Source organism: Pan troglodytes, chromosome 3, assembly GCF_028858775.2.
Source record: "Pan troglodytes isolate AG18354 chromosome 3, NHGRI_mPanTro3-v2.0_pri, whole genome shotgun sequence".
In the NCBI taxonomy this organism is placed as follows: domain Eukaryota; kingdom Metazoa; phylum Chordata; class Mammalia; order Primates; family Hominidae; genus Pan; species Pan troglodytes.
In genome coordinates, this window is record NC_072401.2 from 61,494,682 (window position 1) to 61,512,835 (window position 18,154).

Consider the following 18,154-nt stretch of genomic DNA (forward strand, 5'->3'; position numbering starts at 1 on the left):
ACAAATGAACAACAGATCCTGTCATATCCTTTCTTGCTTCTGTTACTTCTGTGTATTAGCCAACAACTTTTGCTGAAAACTACAACGTAGAAAGAGAAAGATAGGGAAATCCAGATCTCCTTTTCCTTCTAGTCCTTCCTCACTCCTCAATAAGCTGAAGGTAGAGAGTGTTGGTAGAATTTTCTCATATTAACCAGGAAAATAAAAAGAGCCATTAGCCTTTTGTACTATTTCCATTGAGGCAAAAATGAAAAACATGTATGTATAAGCTACGAAATACAGTTGCATAATTTCCATGATTTGAAATACAAGTTAAATGTACTTATATATGCATTTATATCGACATTGCATGATATAAACAATTAAACTCATATTAGTAATCTACAAATTTAATTTTTTTCTCTTAGAATGACAATAATCAGCAAATGAAAACACCATGGAAAGTCGAGAGCGAGACCAGGGAAGAAAGAAAAGTGTTATATCTTTGTACTTTTAACAGCACTTTTTTCTTGCTTTTTGAAAACAGGTCTAGCATTTTCATTTTGTGCTAAGGTGCATAAATTATGTATCTGTCCCTGACTACTGAAGCCTCCTTCCTAAGCAAGTGGGTTGGCTGGCCATCAATTTAGGCATCTACTTAGATCTATCAGATATTATATTAGCAGTTTGTATTCACTCTCTCTACTTGTCCCCTATTCTCTAGTTTCCAGTGCTGCCATATCCACTACTGTATCCACTAGCCACATGTGGCCAATGAGCTCTTGCAGTGTGGCTAGTCTAAACTGAAATGTACTATCAGTATAAAATGTACACTAGATTCCAGAGCCTTACTACAAAAAAAAGTGAAATATTTGATGAATAATTTTTACATTGACTATTTGTTTAAATGATAATACTTTGGACATATTGGGTTGAATATACAAATTATTGAGAATTAATTTTACATGTTTATTTTTATTTTTAATGTAACTTCTAGAAAATGTAACATTATACTTGTGCCCACATAGTATTTCTATAGACCTTCATTGTTCTGTAACATATGACCCAGCCCTTAGCCAGATCTTAATTTCCACTGAGGATCTCATATTTCTTATTTTCTAAATGTGAGGACCTATCATCACTTGTTTTGTCCCATGTGGCCCTACAAACAATAACAACAAGAACAACAAAAATCTACCTAAATTTTTCATTTATAGTTGTAAATATACCAAAAATAAGTTTATTATAAATGTTTCACTGGTGAAAAGTTTAAGGGAAGAAAGTATAGCAAGGTATATTAATGACATTTGAAAACAAATGTGTAAATGGCATGAACCTTTCCATATACCACACCCTCAGAACATACAATGAAAGCAACAAGAAAAAGAAGAAAATACAAAGCCATTTTCTTCACTTATAATTGGATTCTATAGCCAAAGTATAAAGTGTAATATAAAGAAAACTGCTAAGGAGTTAATAAAAAGCTTGCATGGGAGGCCTAAGTTTAGGGTAGTTTTAAAAATTAAAATACTTCATTAGGACAAATTTAGTTCCAAAGAAATGTACTGTTGGTGGCAAGACCCCAGAATTAAAGGACATCAAAAAAAATGTTTTAATAAGTGCCAAGATCAAACCTAACATGAAGCTGTTCTATGAAAGAAAAATAAGAGAAATTAACTTACTTTTAATTTTAACTGACTGAGGATCTACTTTAGGGGGTCCTACAGCATCTTGCAGCTTTTCATGTAAAACAAGTTGAACAATTTTATCTACAGTTGCAGGATCCTCAGTAGAGTGAAATCTACAAATCAACAGCATATGAGCCAACACTCCATGCTTCTGTTGACTGTGGGCCAAAAAAGAAGAAAATGAAAGAAAGAAAAGAAAAGAAGAAAGAAAGGCAGGAAGGGAGGGAGGGAGGGAGGGAGGGAAGGAGGAAGTGAAGAAAGGAGGGAGGAAAGAAAGAAAAGAGAAAAAGAAGGAAGGAAGGAAGGAGAAGGGAAAGGAAAAAGGAAGTGAAGAGAAGGGAATGGAGGGGAGGAAGGAGAGAGAGGGAGAGAGAGAGAAAGAAAAGAGAAAAGAAAAGAAAGAAGGGTAATATCACAATCTGCTTTTTTCTTTATCACGTACATGAAATGCACACACAAAATACATCCATAAATGTTTCCTTCTATATTGCTACTGTTTACTATGTGAAGAACCACAAATTCAGCCTCTCATATAGTGAGTTAGTCTGTTCATGGTCTCCCTTACCATCAGAAGGTCTAGTTAAGTATATGGCTATTAATATAAAAAGACACCTTGTCAAAAACCATTCAAAATTATCAAATACAATGTGACTTAAATATGAAATCAACTGTGGTTTTGAATTTCAGGTTTTATTCTTGTGACTCAAGTCTACTTACCTCCCCTAAACAATCTTCAGGCTATCCTAAACAACTCCTAATCCTGAAGATATAAGACCACTTTACCAAATTGTACTGACTTCATGTGACTGCATTTTCAACACAGAGCATTAATTAGTCTTAATACTATTTGTATGAATTACTACCTTGGAATCATCCTGCCAGCTACTTTACCCACTCCTTTTCATAGTCACTTCTGAATCTAACTCTTCACTATATATTGCATCAACCACTACTCTCATAAACTGGAAGTGGGAATACAAATTAGAGTTTTATTTTTGGATGGCAGTGTTATCTATTATAAGTTTGAATGTCTGTCTTCTCTGGCACAGCATTTCCACTTCTAGAAATTAAACATTCAAATGCACTCATGCATCTGTGCAAGGACATACCTATAAACATGTTAATTGTAACACTATTTTCAAGACATGAAAATAAGTAACAACCCAAGTATCCTAGTTGACAAAGCCAGTGGATTCTTTTCGATATTTATATTACTCAGTCAGGAATATTTGTCAATGCCCACCACACTCTCTTTGAAACCTCTTATCTTTTGCATCAGTGGTGCTTCTGTCATGATTTTTCTATTTTCCTGCTCTTTCCCTATATCTAAGATTCCTATATTCCTTCCATCACCTTAAATATTGTTCTTCAAGTTTTCTTCATCATCCTTTTCATTCCCTTTTATTATTCTTTTTCTGAGAAATTTACACCCATGCTTCCAAATTTTTGAGTTGATCATGAGCAAATTTCTATCTTCTGCTCAGTTCCATTTCCCTCTACTGAGTCACCCTCATTTTTCAGGTTCATATGGTCCCTTAGTATGTAAATTCAACATCTCCAAAATTGACTTCATCTTTCCAATAAACTTGCTCTTCTCACTATTGCAGTAACAGAAGACAGAATAATGAGTAGCAGTAGCAAGATTACTGGAATAAAGAGGTGAGCAAATTGGAAAGTTATTGGGAAAATAGAATTAGTAGAACTTAGTTATTCATAATGTATGAGGGGACCAGGAAAGGAAGGAGTGTTAGATGACTTCCAGGTTTCTCATTTATGTGATTGGATTCTTCCTGAGTTAGGGAATTTTCTGTGGAACTTCCACATGGGGATGTGTATATAGTTATAGAAATCAGAAAAACAGTTCAGACTAGAGATAGAAACTTGTATTTCAATAGCATATGAGACCATGTGGGTGAATGAGGTCCCTTTGAGAAAGTGAAACTTAAAGATAAGAAAAGTAGTTGCAGATCCAAGAAAGGGCACTATCTCAAACACCAGAGAGTACAGAATTTTTAGAAGACAGTGATCAAAGTAATGCCTTAGAGATATCAGCTAAGTAATAGAATGGGAGGAAACTTTTAAAGTTTTGTCATTGGACTAATATTGGAAATAGTTCTTATTCTGTTTTTTAATACAAATAATTTGTATTATGTCAATATCTTATTGAAAATTCTTATAATATTTTCCTTAACATTATGTACTAAACCCATTTATCAATGGTTAGTTGACAGATGAGATCTTCTCAGCTACATATTTTGAGAATGGAGGGACGGAATAGAAGAAGATAAAGAAGATTGACTAATAAGAGGAAGAAGAGCTAAAGACAAACCTGATCTACTATATTGTCTTACATGGGGCACTACTTGCCATTAAACCAAGGATGTGTGTTAGGTCTATCTGTATTTAGTACTATCTGTACTTGGTAAGTTTCCCAGAAAACAATTTTATAACATAGGCACCAATTATACCTCTGTCCCCAGCAATCATCTTGCAAATGCTTACTTTGGGATTTAAGGAATGAATAAGGGACTTTGTAACCCATGACTTACACAGGACAAGTGTCAAATGTTTGTTGGATTGAATTATATCTTTAACACTTGAAAACATATTTATTGCTGAGCAGATTAACAGCTTCAACTTTAAATTCAGAAGTCAGCAATTCAGATTTACATACCTGAACTTGATAACCTGAGACTTGACAAATTCTTCCCTTAACGGAGATTTATGAAATGCATTTTTCACCTGTTTGAAAAATATTCAAAATATATCAGCAAGAACAACTTTCTGAAATTCCACAAATTAATTCAAAGCTTTTTAGAAAATTAAAAAACAAAACAGAGCAAAAAACATTGACATTTCGCAGTGAGTGGAACTGAGGAAGCTTGAGGAATCTATTGTGGTTTTCTCAGTGATTTCAACTGAACTCTGTCTTAGGAATGATAGGAGTAGGGAACTGCAGTGGGGCCAGAAGTGACATCTGCTGTACTAATGCTCAGAAAGAGATCAAAGAAAATGAACATGCTGTTTCTTCAAAGTTAAGAGTGAGAAATTTTACTCTGAAGTAAGGACTTTTACTGCCCGTAGACAAAGGAAATGAAATAATTCTGCCACATAATACTTGGAGTATAGAAATGAGTGCATGACCATGTCAAATGCTTCCCAAACCTAGTGACAAAGTTGTCAGGTATCCTGGCATAATGTACACGAAGTTCAGCACTCCAAGTGCTCTTAGAAAGGCCCAGGTGAACTGGGATACTTAGCCTAACACACCTATGAGTTTTACTCTACTAAAGTGAAAGAATCTATTTTTGTAGAGACATTAGTTATTATTCTAAATAAGAATTCTAGGCAACTTAATTTTTTAATTAGGAGTTTATGTAAGGAAACACTCAAAGGTGTCTTGTTTCCAGTATGTGGATATTTAGTAAACACTTACTACATGCTGGTGATTAACAGAAGCAATGAGCCTTTTAATTCTTTCTTACATTTTATTAATTCCAAATTTTTTTACCTAATGACACTTCTTGCAATTATGAGACAAAGCTGAATAGCACAAGTCCTCTGAATAGGATGGCAGTATTCACAAGAAAATTTTTATTTAAGGGTTAATTTTTGTCAAGTAACTTCAAAACTATTATTAATTTTGAAGGCATTAAAGAGCCTTATGTATATTCCTTTAGATTTAAATCTGTCTGGATTTTATTTACTTAAATAAAATTTATTTGAATGAATGGCACAAAGAACAAGGGAAATAGTGGCATCTCTTCTTGACCTTTTTAATTCAATTTCATTTCCTTCATTTTGCATATGTATTTAGCCTTAGAGAAGAGCCTGGTCAAATATTTCCCTGATTTGGTGTTTGCAAGTGCAAATGTAACCAGGATTCAACCACTGTCTCAGCAAGGTGGCCAAATCCCCAGGCTTCTGTCTACTGGGCGGTTTCCAGGGTCTCACTTCCATTCTTATTCAGGTTATTGGAACTGGAAGACAATTTGGAAATTATCTAATCTAATACCTTAATTTTCATTTACAGAACTTTGTCCAGAATGATAAACTAATATTCCAAGTGATGTATCATTAGCTAGTAGATACCACTGAAGCTACATGTGCCTCCCAGCTCCTAGTTCAGTGTTCTTTCCATCACATTATACAATGAATTACCTCCCAGGTTGCCAGGAAAAGTTAAATTATTCTTTAATTAATCTGATAATGATAAGAAGTTACCACTTAGGCCCTTGTTCTTTTGGCCCATGCTGCTAATTTTTCCAGTTTCTTAAGTATTTAATTGATCCCTCAAGATGAATGTTGACGCATTAAGGGTAGAGTTGCTTATCTGTGGATTTACATACCAAAAGCTAGTTGAAGGTTAAATATTTTTTAAAACTGGGTAGAGTTGCATATCTGTGGATTTACTACAGATTTATATACCAAAAGCTGGTTGAAGGTTAGATATTTTTAAAAACTAACAGACTATTTAGGTATGTGCCTAAATAGTTTCAATCTTGGCAATCTTCTGCTCGGGGTCTCTTTTTTAGGAAGTCTGGGATACAACAAATATATTTTAAGCCACACTCACATTTCCAGAATCTCTGGACTCTACTGATCACTAGCTAAGGAAAGGTGAGTAAGAAGGACCTGACTGAATGGCTAAAGTTTCTTTGGTTCAACCCTGCGAGTCATATTGTGCTAAGTGATGTATTGTCCATTTTGTTTTATATTCCTTGGGTTAGGGCCTCTTTTCATTTTGCAAATACACAGGGATCCGTTAGTTGAATGGATCTTTTAGAAGCTAGGATGCTAAAAATATGGTAAAAAGTGAAAGCAAATGCACTAGAAGTGGATGACAAGTTGCTTACCATTGATTCAAGTCTCTGGCTCATTTCTGTAAAATTGTTAGAAGCCTCTCTGCCAAACTCAGCATATAGTTTGTCAGTTGTAAATGACAATGTGCTATAGTAATTGTAGGTCTTCTTTTGATCTACAAGGAAAGAAGCAAAACACTATCATAATTTTTATCAGATGTGTGTAAAGCATCATTATATCCCCACTTGGTGGTTGCTGGAAGACTGAAACAGGAAGGAATGCTCTTAGCACAGGCCATCATCATCATCCTGCCCCAGGCCTCATAGTTATCTCAGGATAAAAAACAACAACATTTATCATCATGTGATTTAGAGAATAAAAGCTGTAAGAAATGCCTGGTGTTCCTGGTGTACTGTACAAGTAGCTCATTGGAACAGTGGGCTGATTATTCATGTGTTACTCATTCCTAAGTAAGCCACAAGAGACAGCAAGTCATGCCATCTGAGCATACAAACAGGGATGGATTCAGAAGCCTCCCAAGAGTCACTGCATTTTTATATTCCAAACATAGATTTTCTTTTCCCTTCCATCAACTATACATCAATTCTGGCCACAAGAACTCTAATTTGAGAAAATTTATTTTGGCTGAAAAGGAAGATGAGGTTAGGAATTAAAATGCAAGGGATTCAGTAAATGGAAGTTTAGGGAGCTAAAGTTGCCACCTGGCATAACCTTCCAGGAACACTATTTAGTTTCACCTGGGTCCCTTGTCACTGCATGTATGTTTTTCCCACCAACCACAGGGGTTGGCTTGTCTGCTCCTTAGCCACTGTCTCTACATTCTGCATTCAATTTAAGCAACCCACATTTTTGACCTGCTGAAAAGTTAATGTCATATAACTTTTCCTCTACCCTCCAGTGCATAAAGCAAGCACACAGCCCTCAGAAAATTAATGTATTCATTCAACAAATATTAATGCCAACCACTTTTCAGCAAGAGACACTGTGTCAACCATTAGAAATACACTGGTGATCAAGACAGTTGTATATAGTTACTATAGGAAAGCAGACTGTGGCTCATCCAGTCACAGTCTCTCTCCTCCTTTCTCTTCCTCCCTATTCTTTCCCTCTTCACTTAAACCACAGAAGAAAAGGAAACTAACACTGGACACCAGTGTCCCTAGTACATTCACATATCTCATTTAATTTACAATAACTCCATGAAAAGGCAATGTTATCCACATTTAATAGATTACAGTCTTGGAAATGTAAATAACTTGCCCAAGTCCAGCAGGACATAGCCAAGACTAATTTCCAAAGTACCCACTTACTTCACATGCTGCTTCTTAGAGTAGGAAAAAAAGCCACTTATTAAAGCTAGAGGAACAAGTCTTTTGTTGTATAAAAGTTATGCAAAAAACTACTGGTGTATTTCAAATAAAACACCCTGGCCATCCAGAGGATTTGATGGGACAGAGAGGGAAACAGCCATCAGACTCTGACAAGGGCTTGGGTGCGGTTGGTGATGAATAAAAGAGATGAATGGCAGGCAGGAGACACTGAAAGTTGAGTCACCAGAGCACAAGAGACCTAAGGGAAGGACTTGGGAGGTTTTACTCTTCCTCCATCCTTCCTCACCTCCCTTTCTCTGAATGGCCAGGGTGACATGAAATTCAGGCAGGTACCTGGAAATATACATAACTTCAAGTAAGATTTTAAATTTATTGAAATACTGGGAAATAATTCATAACTATCTCTGTAAACTACTGTTCTACTACATTTGTATTTTTTAACATCTGCCTCATGGTTAACTATAACTCTCTGTGGAGTTGTATCCATTCTTCTAGAATCCTGCTTCAAATTTTAATGTGAAAGTGAACTGCCTAGGGAGCCTGTTAAAATGCAGATTCTGGTACATGAGGTCTAAAGTTAGACTCAAGATTTTGCATTTCTAACAAGCTAGCAAGTGATGTTGATGCTTCTGGTAGCTAATCACACATTAAATAGCAAGATTCTAGACAGAATGCTAACAGACCCTTCTACACCCTTAAATGTAGTTTTTTGGCTTATTAGATTGAATGATTTAAAATTGCCATTAGTACAGGTCAAAAATAGTCAAATATTGGCAATTTCATATGGTTTAACAAAGTTAACAACTTATTATCTGTGCTCAGTATTTTACTTTACCCTGTAGACTTAAGCATGCCACTGTTAAAACATATTACCAGCTGCCATAAATATATGGTATGAGTAGTTACTAAAATATGTTGGGAATATTAACAGAAAAGTTAAAAATAAGGATAAACATGAGTTTGTTGGTAAATTTCTAGCAGTTTTGTGATTCTATAATCTGCAATGACGTTGCTTATAACAGATTCATCTTCTGACATCCAAATCACACAGGGGCAGAAATGCACCCCCAAAGGCCCCAGACACGAACCATACACAGAATTCTACATTGTCCTTGGCTTTATGAAATGAGAACCAAAATGATATTTTTCCAAATCTGATTACCTTTGTCTGTATCTGTCTATTTCTGTGACGGATTTTTTTGGTTTGGTTTGGTTTGGTTTGGTTGTTTTGGCATGTCAGCTTCTAAATATTCGTCTGCCAAAACCACTCGGTTAGTTTACATCCCAAAACAGAAAGCAGGTCACAAATAGAAGGCAGTAACACACATCACAACAATCACTGTTTATTCAGGTGTACTGTGTGGGCAGTAGAAGCTGTGTGTTCAGTATTACTCAGTTGATCATCCAAACAACAGGATTCAGGAATAGGTTACTGAAAAAATTCTTGCCAAGTTTTCACTGTATGCATATGAGTAAGATTTATGAATCTTATAAAACTTGGCTTGGGAAGAGGCAAATGAGAAGTAGAAAGGGACATTTTCTCTCACTGAGGTGATTAGCCCCTAGTGTTACTAGGAATTCCTTGTGAAGTCAGACAAGCCGAAGTATGGCCCAAGAAAATATTGTAGGCATGATTCATTTGATATTATCATTCAGTATTTAATAAATATTTATAAAGCACATAACATGTGCCAAGATTCTGATAAATTCTAGACACACAAAAGTGTGTAAAACAGTCCTAGGAATCCATGGGGACGAATAATGATGCTTACAACAAAGTAGGACTCAATATTCTCAGCAGAACTGTAGAACTATAAAGTTATTCCAGCAATTCATTTTTATTTAAAGTATTCTTCAGTCCCAGCACAGTGGCTTATGCCTGTAATCCCAACACTTTGGGAGGCCAAGGCAGGCAGATCTTTTGAGGTCAGAAGTTCGAGACCAGCCTGACGAACATGGTGAAACCCTGTCTCTGCTAAAAATAGAAAAAATTAGCCGGGTGTGGTGGCGCATGCCTGTAATCTCATCTACTCAGGAGGCTGAGGCACAAAGATCACTTGAACCCAGGAGGCAGGGGTTGCAGTGAGCCGAGATCGAGCCACTGCACTCCAGCCTGGGAACAGACCAAGACTCCGTCTCAAAAAGCAAAAAAAAAGTAAAGTGTGCTACAGAAAAATCTGTTATTAATATGCAGATACTCCAAATTTAAAGACCTGCCTGTAAGCAAATTCTACCAAAAAAAAATCTTTGTTTTAAATATTTTTTTAAACTATCCAGAAATGATCCACCTTGCTTTGGAAATTGAGATTACACTTGCGTGGATAGTAGAGGAAGATAACCAGGTTACAGAGTACTCTTTCTCGTTACTGGAAAGCAACTTCAACAAGGTCCCAATTAAATTAGAATCAAGTTATTAGCTTCTATGGTTACGGTGCCTTGAACATCCAAGTATAATCTAGTAACAGAAGAAGATATTAAACTAACAGGTCATGGTTGAGTCAAGTAATTAAAACCCTAGGCAGAGTAGGAGGAAACTTCAGAAGGGCTGTTACATCCCAGAAGAACAGTTCTGAAGTACCCTGGAGACCTTTCTAATAACATAGCAACTAACAGTTCATCTAGCAATGAGGTACCTGATAACCGCAGGGTGAATATCTTTATAATTAGCTTTCTTGGCATACCCTATCCTCTTTAATCACCTACAATATATCCTAAGATGAGATTTTAATAACAGAAATAGGCACTTACTCAACAATACATCACTATGACTATTTTTGTAACTTACTGGTACAGAATAGAGCCTACTTCTTTATGACTCCAGATTGTGTCATTGATTTATGGGATGTCAGGACTTCAACGAGTTGGATTTTTTTTTTTTTTTCTTTTTGAGACCGAGTCTCTCTCTCTTGCCCAGGCTGGAGTGCAGCGGTGTGATCTCGGCTCACTGAAACCTCCGCCTCCTGGGTTCAAGTGATTCTCCTGCCTCAGCCTCCCCAGGAACTGGGACTACAGGTGTACACCATCACACCTGGCTTTTTTTTTTTTTTTTTTTTTTTAAGTAGACACGGGGTTTCACCATGTTGGCCAGCCTAGTCTCAAACTCCTGACCTCAAGTGATCCACCCGCCTCAGCCTCCCAAAGTGCTGAGATTACAGGCATGAGCCACTGCACCCAGTCAGAATTATTTTAAATCAAGATGCTTGCCCTGTGACCTCAAACAACTCAAGACATTGGTTCTAGCTATCCTGTAGTTTTCCCTTGATTAATACTCACTTATTGCTTATTAAGGAAGATGCAAATAAGCATGCTGTTCCCAGCAGAAAGCATCACTACATCAAAGATAGAAAACAGAATCCTCCTTGACTTATGAGGACTAAATAAGAGACAAAGCAGGTAAAGATCCCTTGTACAGGCTATGCAAATGAATCGTGGTAATGAATGAATAAGCCTGAGGCAAATCAAAACAGCAAGGTATGAGGAAATATTTGGGGTAAATCACATGATGCCAAGGCAGCTTATACTTACTATATCTCACATAATGAACAGTGAGTCCAATGCACACTGCCAGGACAATCAGGGATATGAAGATGATGAGGCCGATAACCCAGGGTTCCCAACAAACTCTTTTCCTAGCCCTCACCACATCTGGCCTAAGGAAGAAAGTAAATAGATAGATTATGTCAGAGCATGCAACACATCCACTCATTAGACAAAACAGATATTTTGGGGGAATAAAGGACATTCAGCTGGAGGGTCGTGTACTGTCTGGGTTTAGAGCACACCCTGGTTCCAGGCTGCTGAGGCCAATCATGACTCTGACTCCTGTTGCTAGGCAAGTAGTTTGACTTTTCTGTGCTTGGGTTTCCTCATCCATAAAAGGAAGATGATAATGATAGTACCTATTTCATATGATTGTTGTGAGGATTAAATGAAGTACCATATATAAAGTGCCTGTAACAATGCCTGACATGTAGAAAGTGCAATATTAAATGTTAGCTATCACTTGTTGAGCCAGCCATGTACTTGATATAGAGTTAGACACTGCAGGAGCTACAAAAATATTTTAAGCCTTTTCTCTAGCACTCTAGAATCTTAAATAGCCTTTGAAATGTGTTACAGCTTGAAGCATACCAGGTTTCAGATAGAGTTGCTAATTCTATTCTTCTAATTTTCTGATCTATTTCCAAACCAAACTTTGAGGATACATAGAAGAAACAACCAGAGGCCCCTTCCTAAAGAACCTGAGGTTTTGAGCTAATATTTACCTTTAAGCTTTAATGATGCTACAGAAGGCTGGGCACGGTGGCTCACGCCTGTAATCCCAGCACTTTGGGAGGCCGAGGCGGGCGGATCATGAGGTCAGGAGATCAAGACCATCCTGGCTAACATGGAGAAACCCCGTCTCTACTAAAAATAGAAAAAAATTAGCCGGGCATGGTGGCAGGCGCCTGTAGTCCCAGCTACTCTGGAGGCTGAGGCAGGAGAATGGCGTGAACCTGGGAGGCGGAGCTTGCAGTGAGCTAAGATCGGGCCACTGCACTCCAGCCTGGGCGACAGAGCGAGAGACTCCGTCTTAAAAAAAAAAAAAAAGCTACAGGAAATTCTTTTTGCATGAGATTCCCTCAACTTCTATTTGTTCTGCCTTCAAAAATACATGTTACTGAAAAACATTGATCCACATGATTTTTGTTTGATTGGTAAAGTTGCTGTCCCATTGGGTTATAATATTTGGTAAGCAAACTCTAAAGCCAGAAATGTGAAATAATAAGTCACAGATGACTAAGGAGTTTGAATATGATACTCTTATTTTAGATTTCTTGAGGTATTTACGCCAGTGTGTGCTATGCTTTTTTCTTTTTTCCAGAGTGCTAACTGTCTGCTACATGAGGACTTGAGGAAAACATGGTATTCTCCTGGAGGAGTACTGGGTGTTGAATCAGAATAAGGAGAATTCTAAGTGCAGCCCTTTCATTAACAGATCAGCGACGGAAAAATCATTTAAACTCTGAGCTCAATTTCCCCATATATCAGTAAGGGGCGGGATAACCATTCCGTCTAAAGCACTTTGGGACCTAAAATTAGATCATGAACGTGTAAACAGCAAAGCATTTCACAATAAATGCCTTTTGTTTACAGAAAACAAGAACGCTCTGTTTCCTGATGATATAGGATCAGGAAGTGATGATATTATCATGTTGGCCCCTGTCACACCATCATTACATCCTGGCTCTGGCTGGACACAAAATAAAGAGCATTGGCATAGAAGTCAATGGTGTTATCATCGCTGTATAATCCTGTCCCTGGGAAAGGGACTGAGATGTAGTGGAAGGCTCCAGGGGCTCTGCTTGTTCTCCTGCCTTGTTCCTGTGATTTTTCCACGGGGCCGTAACCAGGGAAGCTTTTATCTTACTCTCCTCAACCTTTCCCATCTCCAGTTTTCCCTTGAGTAGAATTCCAAACACCTGTTCCTAGAATGGCAATTACTGCAATATAAAAAGTCTTCTTCACAATGAGATTATGTTTTATGTGCAACTGTGCCTAAGAAACCCCCAAAACTGACTCTTCTTCCTTCATCCCTGAATGCTTGCTATTAATCTGTTACAGAAGAAAGGAGATGGGTATAACAGACGTAAGCAAAACTTTGGGGGGAATACAGGGAGAGAAGGGTTTCTCAACTAATATCAAAACATGTCAGATGAAGAAAATGAATGTGTGCTTGTAGAAAACATGAAATTATCAAAAGTATATGATTGTTATATAGAATTGTGAAATATTAGACACATTCTATTTGTTCTACAGTAAGTTTTAATCAAGACAAAAATGTAAGCAATGCAGCCATTCTATTGATGAAGTAGGTTTCATGTATTAACATTAAAAAGGTTAATGATAAGTTTCAATTTTAAAAAGTTATAGAATAATATGCATTTCATGTTTCGGTTTTCATAAATAATGAAACTATATATGTGTGTGCATAACAAAATATATAGAAGACACAACCAATATTTATTAGTAAGAAGCCGAATAACAAATAAGTGAGAAATTTTAATTTTAGTTTATGGTTTTGTTTGTTTTATGGTGGATTTTTTAAGAACAACATTATGGCGTTTGAATTAAAAAAAAGAGAGCGAGAGACATAGGATATTCTTAAAATATGAAAAAAAAACTAAGAAAGATTATATATGTATTTTCATGGAATTTACATCACTGCAGTGTCCAAGGTACCACTGTGATTCTTCTTCTGACCCCCACCTTCCCACATTACTCACAACTATTTTAGTGACATGCTCTCCTGGGTGGCTAGAAGCAGACAAAAGGGATAACATGGGACAAAGGAAAAAGAGAATCCAGTCAAAAATACTTTGAATAAACAATTAAGAGATTATATTTCTGAGCCCTGCCACCAACTCATTTATTATATAGTCTTGTATGCAGAGATTCAATTATCTGTCTTAATTTCTCCATATGAAAAACAAGGATAGTAAGTCCAGACCCCTCCTAACCTAATGAGCTAGGTAGAGATAAAAATGATAAGGCGGTTTGGTGCTTTGAGCTCCCAAGTGGAAAAATCATTGTACAAATAACGAGGATGATAATTATCATCATCATTATTTTAATTATTAGTAATAGTGGTAATGACCACATTACTAAGATGTTTGTCACTTGAAACATTATTTGTTCTTTTCCCAGTATGTATAGCATTGTTTTTCAAACTGATTCACCCTATTTTTTTAGCTTTTTTGAGATATAATTGATCCTATTTCTTAGTTACTTTTTTATTTTCTCAGTAAGTGATTCAATACTGAATTCCTCCAAATTAGATGTGAAAAATGTATGCTCAAAGAAAGTAGTAAAGTGAATGAATAAATTTATTTTACATATCAACAGATGTTTATATAATTAACCTCCTCCTGAACATACATAAACACTTGTCCAGTCATTATTTTCATCTATCAAAACTTATGTGCACCTATTCATGTAAAATCACCTTCAGATAGACTGATTGAATTCTAACAGCTTTAGTAATATCAAATTTCTTTCTTTATATGATTTTCTTTTCAATCTGGAGACATGTATAATTAGTGACAAGTCAAGTGAATATAACAGTTAAAGTATGCTTATGTTTTTTTAGCCCCAAATTGCCAGAAAATAAGCAATATGTTTAGAGCTGCATTATTATTATCGCTTATTAATGTGTAATTTTTAGAATAGTGCTAAAAAAGAAAAGCAGCAGCAACAGCAAAAAGACAAGGGGAAAATGTACTAGTGCAAATAAAGCTAATGGCAAGCACTGGAAAATGACAAGTCAAGGCTCAGTGTTTCAAAGAAAAATTTACCAGAAGAAGCCTCTTCACAGCAATACCACCAATCAATAGTTGGTCTTTTAAAAAAAGAAAAATTATACTTTAAGTTTTGGGGTACATGGGCAGAATGTGCAGGTGTGTTACATAGGTATACACGTGCCATTGTGGTTTGCTGCACCCATCAACCCGTCATCTACATTAGGTATTTCTCCTAATGCTATCCCTCCCCTAGCCCCCCACCCACTGACAGGCCCCAGTGTATGATGTTCTGCTCCCTGTGTCCATGTATTCTCATTGTTTAACTCCCACTTATGAGTGAAAACATGCAGTATTTGGTTTTCTGTTCCTGTGTTAGTTTGCTGAGAATGATGGTTTCCATCTTCATCCGTGTCCCTGCAAAGAACATGAACTCATCCTCTTTTATGGCTGCATAGTATTCCATGGTGCATATGTGCCACGTTTTCTTTATCCAGTCTATCATTGAAGAAGAAATGAGATACGTATAACAGACATCATTGATGGGCATTTGGGTTGGTTCCAAGTCTTTGCTATTGTGAACAGTGCCGCAATAAACATATGTGTGCATGTGTCTTTATAGTAGCATGATTTATAATCCTTTTGGTATATACCCAGTAATGGGATGTCTGGGTCAAATAGTATTTCTGGTTCTAGATCCTTGAGGCATCACCACACTGTCTTCCACAATGGTTGAACTAATTTACACTCCCACCAACAGTGTAAAAGTGTTCCTATTTCTCCACATCCTCTCCAGCATCTGTTGTTTCCTGACTTTTTAATGATCGCCATTCTAACTGGCATGAGATGGTACTCATTGTGGTTTTGATTTGCATTTCTCTGATGACCAGTGATGATGAGCTTTTTTTCATATGTTTGTTGGCTGCATAAATGTCTTCTTTTGAGTAGTGTCTGTTCATATCCTTTGCCTACTTTTTTATTGGGTTGTTTTCTTCTTGTAAATTTAAGTTCTTTGTAGATTCTGCATATTAGCCCTTTGTCAGATAAACAGATTGCAAAAATTTTCTCCCATTCTCTAGGTTGCCTGTTCACTCTGATGATAGTTTCTTTTGTTGTGCAGAGGCTCTTTAGTTTAATTAGATCCCATTTGTCAATTTTGGCTTTTGTTGCCATTGCTTTTGGTGTTTTAGTCATGAAGTCTTTGCCCATGCCTATGTCCTGAATGGTATTGCCTAGGGTTTCTTCTAGAGTTTTTATGGTTTTAGGTCTTACATTTAAGTTTAATCCATCTTGAGTTAATTTTTGTGTAAGGTGTAAGGAATAGGTCCACTTTCAGTTTTCTGCATATGACTAGCCAATTTTCTCAACGCCATTGATTAAATAGGGAATCCTTTCCTCATTGTTTGTTTTTGTCAGGTTTGTCAAAGATCAGATGGTTGCAGATGTGTGGCATTATTTCTGAGGCCTCTGTTCTGTTCCATTGGTCTATATATTTGTTTTGGCATATGTTATGTATTTGACAGTAGCTTAGCTCATAGGATTGTGCCTGCTTATCCTATCAACAAAAGTATTTGAGATGTGTTTTACTTTGTGAAAAGCCCAAACCAGCAAGCATTGGTGACATCATTAATCCTTCTCACACTTTCTAGAACAAGACTATAAAAATATCCACAGTAGAAATAAAACAGAATATTATATATATGTGCATGGATTATATATTTTCATTGCTGTTTTTTTAAAAAAAGAAGAAATACAGGCAAATTACTCCACATAAAATTACGAATAACATATTTCTGTCCTATCCACTGGAAGATAAAACACATCTATAAGTATCTGATAGCATCAGCCAGGCCCTTGGGCTGAATTACAATGTTTGCATTCCCTACCATAATAATTACGGCTACTTCTCATAGAGAAGTTACAAAACCCAGAGTTTAACTATTTCTATTTAGCCAACCATAAAACTTACGTGACAGTATCTTTCCCTTACCTTTAAAAGGAGGTTGTGAAGATTGCATATGATATCAATAGACTTTGTTAGATAGGTGTACTACATAAATATTAGGGCAACTCAACAGTAAGGAATGTCTCTGACCTCCACTGTGATTATCATCAAGGTTTTATTAAGTTCCCAACTAAATATGGTACAGCACAGGTGACTACAAACTGATATTTAAGTTGACACTTGGCCTGATCTCTAGAAATTTGCAACTACATACAGATAGGTGGGTTGCAAAAAATTTAAAGATATTATTAAGTAATTAGTTATGGGTTTATAGACTTAAACTAAGCTACTGAAGTTTGAATTCTACTAATATATTTGCTTTCTTTTCCTCAAACTCTTTTTAGTTCAAGATAATAAACTGGCATTACCTGAGCAACTTTATACACAACAATATCCCACAGCAAAGTTAACGAGGGATGCCATTGCAGCCAATCATAGGGAATTTTACACACTTCAAAGCGTGGAAGAAAAATAAGAATTAACAAGCAGTGTGCTGATATCACTGCAAGTGTATCAGAAGAAAAATGATTGAGAAACCTGAGCTAGAGACACTCTTGTGGCTGCTAATATATAGCTTGAGACTTTCAGAAACTTTTTAAAATTTTAGCTGTCTTCCTACCAAATCTTCTTGACATTGTCTAGATGACTCCAAGAAAGTTTGCATGATAGAATGGAAGTAGATCTAAACCGGAAAACCAGTAACCTATGTCTTAGTGTTAGTTCAAACAGATGAGAAATCTGAGAGCATACTCCACATCATACGAGTTCCAGCATCCCCTGAGCCCCAACTTGTGTGATATTGAGAGCTCTCCTTTTCTTCACATGTTAAAAAATCAGCAGAAATTTAAATTGATCTAAATGGTCTTCAATTTTCATCCAAGCTAATGTTCCATGCCTCACATAACACAAAAATGTTACATATCCTAATTAAAATTCAGCATTTGTTAAACAATCAGACTTCAGGCAATTTTTCAAATGCCTCATTTTTCTGTTGACTACAATGTCAGATAATTTGAAATAATTTGCAGTCAAACTAAGAGACTACAAGTT

The 18,154-nt window shown here is 36.3% G+C and overlaps 1 protein-coding gene and 1 pseudogene across 1 annotated transcript in view; one reads left to right on the plus strand and one right to left on the minus strand.

The window, feature by feature from the left end:
* Nucleotides 1-18,154, plus strand: part of LOC741816 (UDP-glucuronosyltransferase 2B15-like) — a 230,244-nt pseudogene that overhangs the window by 44,340 nt on the left and 167,750 nt on the right.
* The window catches only part of TMPRSS11E (transmembrane serine protease 11E), a 50,262-nt gene that overhangs the window by 24,323 nt on the left and 7,785 nt on the right, over nt 1-18,154 (minus strand). The window contains exons 2-5 of the mRNA XM_003310367.5: nt 11,348-11,472; nt 6,524-6,645; nt 4,342-4,409; nt 1,662-1,825 (exon numbers count right to left, since the gene is read on the minus strand). Of these exons, the coding sequence (XP_003310415.2) occupies nt 1,662-1,825; nt 4,342-4,409; nt 6,524-6,645; nt 11,348-11,472 (479 nt within the window). The remainder of the gene's footprint in view (nt 1-1,661; nt 1,826-4,341; nt 4,410-6,523; nt 6,646-11,347; nt 11,473-18,154) is intronic.